The following is a 10,635-nucleotide window of genomic DNA, read 5'->3' on the forward strand; positions in this document are numbered from 1 at the left end:
TGTCTTTGAATTACGGTATCGGCAAAGAATATTGACTATACCATGGACTGCCAAAAGAATGAAGAAATCTGTCTTGGAAGTACAGCCAGAATGCTCCTTAGAAGCGAGGATAATAAGACTTTTTGTCTGATGTACTTTGGACATGTTATCAGGAGGGACCAGTCTCTGGAGAAGAACATCATGCTTAGTAAAGTAGGGGGTCATGGAAAAAGTGGGAGACCCTCAATGAGATGGATTGATTGACACAGTGGCTGCAATGGGCTCATGCATAACAATGATTGTGAAGATGCTGCAGGACCGGGCGGTGTTTTGTTCTGTTGTATGTAGGGTCACTATGAGTTGGAACTGACTTGAAGGCACCTAACAACATGTGCCAAGGGGCAGCTGGTTGGCACAAATGGTTAAGCGCTTGACTACTTAAATGAACATGTAATCTTTTTAGAACCAATGAGGCTTTGCAAAGATTTCTGAGACAGAGAAAAGCACTCTTTCCCAGTGGACTTTGAGAATATAAGGGCTGGAGCTGTTGCAGCTCCATGAGACCATGAGGAAAGAATTGTGAAAGAGAGAGAGAGAGAATGAAAGAAAGAAAAAGAAATAATACTGGTCCTAGAAATGGTTTTGAGCTCCCTGATCAAGCTGTATCTGAAGGTGGTCCGTGTCCTAGATGATCTTCCCTCATAGGACACACTGAGCTACAGTTTGCAAAGCTTTGCCCACTCAGCATTTCGTCTGCTCTTCAGCCCACAGGACAGGTAGAGAGCATGATACCCATTTTGCAGAGGAGAACATTAAGACCAGAGGAAGGTAGGGATCTGCCCAAGGTTGCTCAGCAAGGCAGTTCCTTTTCCCTCAAGCTAGTTTGGGTTTAGTTTCCTGTTAATCGAACCCAGATAAAAAAGGTGAAACCCTGAAAAGACAAAGGACTTTCCCAAGTCCCAGAGCTAGTGAGTAAAATGGTAATTGAGTAGGCTGAGCAGACCAACCAAACCTGCGCTCAACATCTCTGAAGAGCCAAGATTCCTGGTTGGAGCAGGTATCTAGCCTCTATTCTGGGAACGGGGAGTCCCTCACAGAGTGACTTACAAGTTTCTCAGGGGACTCTGCTGGCTGCAGGATGCCCACCGGTCCTATTAGCCTGCTCATGGGGCAGTTATCCCAGTCCCTGCACCTGTTCTTCTGGGGGAATACGGAGAGGTAGACATTCTTCTGGGGGAAGGCGGACAGGTAGACATCAGGAGCAGCTTGAAGTCCATGCTTCTGACTATCTGGTCTGTGAGAATTTCATGTAATCACCCCAGCTAGCACTTGTCTGGTGTCTGTGTGTTCTGGGAGGCAGGAACCCCACAGGCAGAGTTGGGACATTTGGCTCCAGGGGGCAGTAAGGATGGAAGCAGGGGAGGCTGGGGAGAGATTTGGGAAAGTATGCAAAGCCAGAAGAATCCATGGGCAGAAGCAGCAGCCCAGGCCAGCAGCTGGCCCTCAGCTCCTGTCCTCACTGACTTGTTCCCCCACTCCCAGGGGCCAGGGCTAAAGCCCACCACTGGGGAAGGGAGGCCTGAAGCCCCAGCCCACTGGGACATGCTACTTGGAGAGGTGAGCCCCAGCCAGTAGGAAATAGGACAAGGCGCATTGTGGGCACTGGTTCTGGCGGGAGAGGAAGCGAGTGGGGAATCCAGGGTAGCTTATCCTGGGTCATCTCACTGTGCGTGATCTAATCAAGCCTGTCCCTGCTTCTGGGCCTTGAGACCATCATTTGTGAAATGGGAGCACAGTTTGTCTGCACTCTCCCAGTGGGCCCCCACCCTTCCTCTGTGCTTGGGTGGCCACAGTACTCTTTCTAAGTGATTCCTCTCTCTCCTGATGAAAACCCTGCCACGGCTCCCCAGTGCTTCTTGGGGGAAGACCAAATGCTCAGGCTTACCATCCCAGGTCCTTTGAGCCTGTCCCTTGTCCCTGTCTGTCTTCATCTCTCCACTCCCTCTTTTCCACCACAAAACTGCATTATGCCTGGTTCTCCCAGTGTTCCAGCTGTTTTCCACCCCTGGGCCTTTGTACATGCTATTCCCTCTGCCTGGCACGCCCTTCAAACTCCTCCACTGAGGCATCTCTGTGCATCCCACCCTCAGCCCTGCTGTCCCCTCCTCCAGGAAGCCTTCTCTGATCCCCACACCTAAAAGCCAGGCTTGCCCTTCTCTGTGCACATCTGAACCCTGAGAGAGCTACTGGGATGCCCTGTCTGCGTGGCTATCACCCGCTCCTAAGAGCTGAGGGCTCAGGCTCTAAGTACTTCACACGTATTTGTTCAGGTAATCAAGTAGGGAGGACTGTTACCACTTTTATTGAACAGATGAGGAAACCAAGAAAAGAGAGATTAAGCAACTTGCCCAACATCACCCAGCTAGTAAGTGGCAGAGCTGGGATTCAAACTCAGGCAGTTTGGCCGCAGAGCATTTACCTGCTTTGTTCTCCAGCTTGATGATGAGGGTGATGAGGAGGGGGGCAGGGATGATCTTCCCTCATAGGACACACTGAGCTACAGTTTGCAAAGCTTTGCCCACTCAGCATTTCGTCTGCTCTTCAGCCCACAGGACAGGCGGAGAGCATGATACCCATTTTGCAGAGGAGAACATTAAGACCAGAGGAAGGTAGGGATCTGCCCAAGGTTGCTCAGCAAGGCAGTTGCAGGGTTTGGGCCTGGGTCTGACCCCAGGTCTGGCCCTGCCCTGGCTCCCTAACTGGCTGAACACACTGAGCTTCGGGCCTCTGAGGAAAGGGGCTTATGGCACCCAGTGTAGGTAGGGAGTTCTGGGCTGGGAGGTGGGGGGTCTGAGAGTTCCTGCATTGCCACCAGCTTGTGTGGGCGCCTCAGTTTCCCCATCTGTGAAATAGAAGGGCTGGATCTGCTGGAAGCTGAGGGAGGCCCTTCCAGACAGAATAGTGGCCTCCCTCCAAGAGGCACTGGGCGCACTGCATTCTGCTCACCTTGCTGCTTCCCCGTTCCTGCAGCTGTATTTCCCCTGTGGGGTATTTTTTCCACCTGCTCCCAGCCTCCTTCCATCTGGCAGAGCTGCAGGTCGGCACTAGGGAGGTTTTCCAGCATAGCCCAGAGCACTGCAGAGGTGGGGCTTACGTCATGTCTTCCTCACCACGCCGCCCCTTGAGCACTGACTCCACTCTACTTCCTGGCAGAGAAGCCCTGTCGTCTGTCTTTCTGATCATCTGTCTGCTTCCCTGGCCAGACCGTGAGCTCCTCGAAGGCCAAAGTCACGTGTAAAGATCAGAGCCTGATAAGTAGTGAGCTTCCCAGTCCTGAAAACAGCCAAGGAGAGGCTGAGTGTGGCAGAGATGTTGAGCAGGAGAGAATGAGGGGAGCCCAGCAGGGTGGGGCAGGGGGTCTCAGGCCCCCTCCAGCTCCTGGCTCTAAGGTGCTGAGACCCCATGGCAGGGAGAGGAGAGGGTGGCTCTGTCCGCTGGGGGCCCCTAATGTAGAAGAAAGAAGCATAAAACCAAGACACAGTAAAGATGTCTTTATGTGGCCCCAGGGCAGACGCTGGCCTAAGGGTGGATCAGCCTGGAGAGAGACTACAGGCTCTGGCCCTGGTGGGTGGTCCCTCTGCACTGGCCATGCTGATCACCACCATGAGCAGGCCTCTGTGGGGAGCCAGGTCCTCGCAAACACACTCGTGATGTTGGGAATGTCTGAGGGGTGGGAGTGTCCTCTGAGAGGTTTGCTCACTCAGTGGCTCAGAAGCTGACCCACCTGGAGCTGCCTGACTCCTGTTCTTTCCCACCATTTTGAACCTTGCCTCGGCTGTGGCTCTGGCTCAGCTCAGCCTCCTCCCATCACCTCACCCTACCCAAATACTAGCAAGGCAAGGTTATCATCCCCCTTCAGCAGTTGAGAAAAACTGAAGCCCCGAGGGGGTATGCATGTGTGTGGCAGTCAAAGAACCTGGTCTGAGGCCCAGGTATCCTCAGTGGCCTGTCCACCCATGGAGTGAAGTCTTCATAGGCAGACAAACCCAGGATTTATGATAATTTGTTATAGCAGCCCGAGGAAAGGAATATAACCCCAAATAAACGCATCAAACGTTTACTATGTCTCACAATTCTGTGGGTTGGTTGGGCTCAGCTGGGCGGGTCTTCTACATGGTGTCATCTGGGGTCACTCATGTGGCTGCAATCAGTTGGGAGCTGGTCTGGGGCCTCACTCACATGACTGGCAGTTTTGGTGGTGGCTGTTGGCTGGGGTGCCTCTGTTCTCCTCTATGCGGCCTCTCTGGTAGGATAGCCTGGACTTCTTTACATGGCAGCTGGATTCCAAGAGGACAGAAACAGAAGCTACAAAGTCTCTTAAGGCCTAGGCCTGGAAGTCGCAGAACATTAATATCCACTGCATTCTATTGGCCAAAGGAAGTCACAGGACCATCCCAGATTCAAGGGGAGGAGAAATAGACTCTGCCTCCTGATGGGAGGTGTGGCCAAGGTGTGTGTTTGTGTGTGTGTGTGTGTGTGTGTGTTTTGGCAGAGTCCTCTGCAAGGGGCCCCAGAGACATGCTCCCTGACAGTAGGGTTGCTGATGAGGCTGAGATAGGAATTGCTGTGTCTCTGTGCCGTCACCCAGGTGGTGTCAAGGAGGCCAGACCCAGCTCAGTCATTAACTGGGTGACCTTGGGCCTGTCCTTTGTTCACTCCATAGTAATTTATTGAGCATCTACTGTGTGCCATGCCCGGAGCTAAGCACTGGGGTCCCAATGGTGAACTAGGTCCCCACCCTTGTTGAATTTTCAGTCTAATAGGAGAAAAAAAGCACATAACTAGACAAACCCATCACAGAGTGTGGTAAGTAGAGGAGAATGGCAGGGAGCTGGGCTGGAGAGTCCCAGAGGACAGAGAGGCCAGGCTGAGCCTCGAGGACCAAGACCTGAGGATGGAAAGCCCTGCCCCATTCTGAGCCTCAGTTTCCTCCTCTGGACATTGACAGGGTTGGTCAGAGCTATGGACTCAAACTGTGTTCCCTGGGTCCTAGGATTCTCCGCAAGTACCCCATGGGTCTCACAGAAAGTGGGCTGAGCGGGGGCATCTAAAGTTGGAGATCAATGAGCTTGAAGCTTCCTGCTAGCTCCCACAGTCCAGCTGCCAAACCAGAATCCCATTGTCTGGGGCAAAACTCTCCCAGGACCCCTCTGTTCCTGAATGGCTCTGTTGGGGTGCTGGGCTCTGGGAAACAGGGAGCTCACCTTTTATCCAGGGACCCTCAGGTCCCCGTCACCCCAGAACATGATGCTTGGGGCCATTCCCTCACCTTTGACCTTGGGCCTGCCTGAGCCAGGAGAGCCCCAGCGACCACACAAGTGTCCGTGTCTCTTCAGAGAGCTAATACTCTTTGGGGCCAGATCTTCCCCTGCTGTGTGGCCCTGCGCAAACCCTGGGAGCCTTGCCTCACTGGCTGATCACAAGGACGGGGCAGTGGTGAGGGCAGAGTCCTCCGGAGCTGGACTTGAGGTCAGCATGGGGTAGGGTGGGGATTCCTCTGGGAGTAAGGTCAGGAGAAGTAGCAGGAGAGGCCCAGCCTCCTGGGGTACCCATAGGGGACCTGGCCCTGGTGTCCCTGCCCCACCATTCTGGAAGCTGTGGGCTCAGGATGCCCCCATGAAGTTCAGGAAAGGCTCTGAGACAACAAGTTAGTTACCAGGTGTCTCAGTCATCTAGTGCTGCTATAACAGAAATACCACAAGTGGATGGCATTAACAAAGAGAAATTTATTCTCGCACAGTCTGGTAGGCTACAAGTCCAAATTCAGGGTGTCAGCTCCAGGGGAAGGCTTTCTCTCTGTGGGCTGTGGAGGAAGGTCCTTGTCATCAGTCTTTCCATGGCCTGGGAGCATCTCAGCGCAGGAACCTCAGGTCCAAAGGAAGTGCTCTGCTCCTGGTGCTGCTTTCTTGGTGGTATGAGGTCCCCATGTCTCTCTGCTCACTTCTCTCTTTATATTTCAAAAGAGGTTGGTCTAAGACACTATCTAATCTTGTAGATATTATCACTAATCCATCTCATTACATCATAGTGATAAGATTTACAACACATAGGGAAATCACATCAGATGACAAAATGGTAGACAATCGTACAATACTGGGGATCATGACCTAGCCAAGTTGACAGATATTTTTGGGGTACACAATGCAATACATGACACCAGGCAAAGTGGTCCCTTCAGCTCAGCAACTCTTTATTACTGTGCTCAATGCCAGGCTGGGCACTGGACAGGTGGGGGGTGGGACCAGGGATGCGAAAAACAATAAATCCATCCCCTTGGCCTCAGTTTCCCTATCTGTCACATGGAAAGTGCAAGGCTTTCCCTGCTTCTTCATCAGGGTGGTGGGAGGATGGAAGATAATATACTGAGTGCCTGCTGCTGAGGGCAGCCCAGATGTGGTCCTTGCCCTCAATGGGCTCCCCATCTGGGAAGGAGACCTAGTGTCCCTGCCTACCATTAGCAGCTGGGGAGAAGCATGGTTGGGCCATGGTCTGTCGACCAGATGGTGTCTGAGAGGCTCTCAGCCATGGGTCTGGCTTCACCAAGCTCTGTCCTGGACGTTTACGACTCGTCTTGAGGAGGGGCCAAAGACATCAACACCCCCACTTCTGGGCAGGCTTCTCAGACCCTCATGCATACCATAGTCCAAGGGGTCTCCATGCCCAGAATCCCTCAGGGGTCCGCTTCTTCTCAGTCCTGTCAGCGTCTTTGTGGAGAGCTAGCCTTGGGGTGGGAGGCCCAGAAAGTTGGCATAGCTCACACAGGGCTTTAAGTGAGCTAGTGGCCAAGGTCTCCTCAGGCCTCATGGAGGAAGCCAGAGCAGTCCACATGGAGGAGGTGCTGCATCCACAGTCCAGAAGCTCTGTGAAGAGGTAGGTCAGCCAACACTGGATCTCCTTTGGGTGCAGAATGGGCCCACCACCACTCCCAGCATCCTTAGCTCGTGGCGTCCAGTAGGGGCTCTGGGGAGGCTGGCTGGCTCAGGGTCACACTGGGGAAACTGGCGACAAAGCTTTCCCATCTTCTTCTTACCTGCTGGGAGACAGGTGGGGAGGTCAGGGCCAGGGAACCAGGTCCCAGAGGCTGGGGGGGGGGGGGGTGTTGTTCCACCTACAGCCACCAGGTGGTGCTAGACCCCAGAGAGAGAAGCGCTCCTCACTAACGACCCTTTTCCCTAAGGAAGAAGGGGGAGCCAGGAGCAAGCAGCTCCCACCAGAGGGGTCCAGACCTCCCCGCTCCCTTACCCCGGGGGAGGGGCTAAGATGCAAGATATAACTTTTGGGAGGTTGTACTGGCTGATCACCTTGCCTCTTGTTCCATCCACCCCTCCAACATAAACTCCTTGCTGTCGTCTATTACAACTCATAGCAATCCTATAGGACAGAGTAGAACTGCCCCGTAGAGTTTCCAAGGAGTGGCTGGTGGATTTGAACTGCCGACCTTTTGATTAGAAGCCAAGTTCTTAACCACTGTTCTTAACCACCAGGGCTCCATCAACCCCCTCCAATATATTGCCAGATTAATGATCTCCAAGCAACTCTGATGGGTTAAGCAACTCTGACCACATCACCCCCGCCTCCACCCCGGTCAAAAACCCTCAATGACTCTCTACTGCCTGTAGGATAAACCTCAGACGCCTTCAGGACCCTCTGAAATATGGGTCCTTTGTATCTCTCTCTCCAGCCTCATCTCTACACAGCCCTGTTGACTTCTTGGAATGTGGCCTCATATGTCTCTGAACCTCTGTGCCCTGGCTCTCCCTGCTTTGCGTCCCTACCCCCTTCCCTATAGCATCCCTCCGTCCTTCAGCCGTCAGCCATACCTGCTGGTACTGCCTCATCCACCGCCGGCTGCCTCTTCGCTGGGCTTGGATCAGCTGCTCTGTGTCCCCCAGGCCGCCTGGCAGCCGCTCCTGACTAGGGCAGTCCAGTGCTTCTGCGCCTCCATCGAGGCTCTGGGGCCTGGATTTCTCTCGCCCCTGTCTGAGGCTCAGCGCCCGACGGAGCCGGCCCTCCTGCGGCCTCCCCCGAGGGTCCTGAAGCTTGCCATAGGAGGTCCGGGGTCCGCGCAGGGACTGGCTTCGGAGTCCTGTTCCCATGGTTCTGGAGGCACAGACTCAGCACTGCTTCTGCCCCTTGACAAGCCACTCTGCCTCTGAGATGGCCTGGCATCTCCACCCATCTCATGGGAGCTCACTTGGGGTCAAAGGTTGTTACTGCTGAGGTGGCCATCATAAAACCAAAGGGCAAGCCACATGGGCTGACGCATCCTGAGTCAACCTCCCCACCTCCAACCCACCTTGTGGGCAAAGGGCAAAGGCCAGGACCAGATCATAGTGCCTCTTCCTCCTCCTCCAGGCAGCCCTTCCTGACTAGCTGAACCCTGAAGAGCTTCTCTTTTCTCCTGAACTCTGGCAGCCCTGGCTGTCTAAACCACTCCATTGACACTGAGCACAGACAGCTACTGAGCAAAACAGACATGGGTTTTCAAGAAACAAGACAGCTCCAGGCTGGGAGTCAGGCTGCCTGGGTTTTTTCCAGACCTAGCTCTGCCCCTAGTTTTCCAGCTCTGCATAGTGGTTAAGAGCTCAGCCTCTGAGCACCAACTGCCCTATCACTCACAGCTGTGTGACCTCAGACATGTTGCTTCTCCCCTCTGTGCCTTGGTTTCCTCACCTGGAACAGGGACAAATAGGTGATTGTTGTGAGGACTGAATATGATGATGTACGGGCTGTGCAGAGCCCAGCCAGCACTCAGTGAGCGGGAACTGGTGGACAACCCAGCCAGCACTCAGTGAGTGGGAACTGGTGGACAACCCAGCCAGCACTCAGTGAGTGGGAACTGGTGGACAACCCAGCCAGCACTCAGTGAGTGGGAACTGGTGGACAACCCAGCCAGCACTCAGTGAGTGGGAACTGGTGGACAACCCAGCCTGCACTCGGTGAGTGGGAACTGGTGGACAACCCAGCCAGCACTCAGTGAACGGGAATTGGTGGACAACCCAGCCAGCACTCAGTGAGTGGGAACTGGTGGACAACGCAGCAAGCACTCAGTGAACGGGAATTGGTGGACAACCCAGCCAGCACTCAGTGAGCGGGAATTGGTGGACAACGCAGCAAGCACTCAGTGAACGAGAACTGGTGGACAGCCCAGCCAGCAGTCAGTGAGAGGGAACTGGGGGACAAGTCCCTTCCCCTCTTGGCCAGTTTCCTCATCTGTAAAACAGGTCATGGTTGAGAAGAAAATTAAATCCTGAATGTGGACACCTTTAAAAGTAATACTACCAGCAGCAGCTCTTTGCCCTAAGAGAGCTAAGAAAAGGTCCGTGGGCCAGGTCAGCAGATTCCTTGGAGTCAGGGACCCAAGGACAAGGGACCTCACACATCCGGTCTTTTTTTTTTTTAAGCAACTATTTTTTGAGAACTTTTACTGGTTTCAGAGCTAAGCCTTTCATGTATTTCATTTATCATCATCGTAGTTCTGTGAGGTGGGGATTATCCCCATTGTTTTTTTTTTTTTTACATGTCAGAAAACTGAGGCTCAGAGAGATTAAGCACCTGGCTGGAGAGTGTGCCCTGTAAGTGGCAGGCCTGGGAGGCAGCTGTCCTGCCTCCCCTGTGTTTGGACCGCTGCACAGGGTGTCCCTACCTGGGATCAGGGAATTGCTGGCTGCAACACTTAGCTCATCCCAGCCCAGGCCCCCCTCGCCTTTCTTCCTCCCTCTCGAGTTCCTGGGCCTTCCGGGGCTGAGGATCTCTAAGGTCTGCTGGCCCCAGCTCCCAGCCAGAGGGGCTATAGCCGGGCCATTGTGAAGCGGAGAACGGAGAAAAGGGGCCCCAGCTTGTCCCCAGTTGCAACCCTGATCTGCACTCAGCCCTCTTTACCCCAACCCTAACCTCACTTCTAATGTTTAACCCACAGGCTGACCCTGACCCTGGTTAAAAAGCAACAAAACCCTTACACAATCTTCGCCCCCTCCCTCAGGCATAAACCCCTGCTCTCACGAGAGAATCTGAGCTGGGATCCTACTGACTTGAACTTTTGAGAGGTGGCAGGTGAGTCAGCGCTCTTCATCAGCCACATAGCTGCTGAGTACTTTCTTACTAAGCACGTAAACTTAAAGCAATTTCCAAAATCCTTTGCAGACCAGGAGAAAATATGTGTTCTCTTCCTTCCCTCCCTACTCCTCCCTGCCTTCTTTACCTGGCCTGCTCTTCCTCACTTTTCACGACCCTGCCCAGTGGCGCTGCCCCAGCCACCTGCCCAGGCTGGGTGAGGTGAGCGGTTCCCTACCCACCCCACCCAATACTCAAATTGACATCCATCACACATGTATGTCTTCCCCTGCCAGACTGGGCATCCCGCGAAGGCTAGGACAGCATGGTTTCCCTCTCTGTGTCCCCGGGAGCCGACACAGTAAACACTTGGTATTAAATAGTGGCGACGTGGGCTCAGCGGTGGTCCAGTGGTAGAATTTGCCCCTCCACTGGGGAGACCTGGGTTCAGTTCCCGGCCAGTGCACCTGATGGCAGCCACCACCCTTCTGTCAGTGGAGGCTTGCCTGTTGCTATGAATAGGTTCCAGCAGAGCTTACAGAC

General features: G+C 53.9%; 1 protein-coding gene across 1 annotated transcript; it reads right to left on the minus strand.

Annotated features, from left to right (window-relative positions):
* Positions 1 to 6,365: 6,365 nt before the first annotated feature.
* C7H11orf86 (chromosome 7 C11orf86 homolog) lies at positions 6,366 to 8,495 on the minus strand. Its single transcript, XM_023559784.2, has 2 exons — positions 7,860 to 8,495; positions 6,366 to 7,072 (listed from the first exon to the last, which is right to left on the minus strand). Exons 1-2 carry the CDS (start codon positions 8,133 to 8,135, stop codon positions 6,974 to 6,976), a joined length of 375 nt encoding a protein of 124 aa, XP_023415552.1. The 5' UTR covers positions 8,136 to 8,495; the 3' UTR covers positions 6,366 to 6,973.
* Positions 8,496 to 10,635: the final 2,140 nt, after the last annotated feature.

This window comes from Loxodonta africana, chromosome 7 (assembly GCF_030014295.1).
Source record: "Loxodonta africana isolate mLoxAfr1 chromosome 7, mLoxAfr1.hap2, whole genome shotgun sequence".
Taxonomy (NCBI): Eukaryota; Metazoa; Chordata; class Mammalia; order Proboscidea; family Elephantidae; genus Loxodonta; species Loxodonta africana.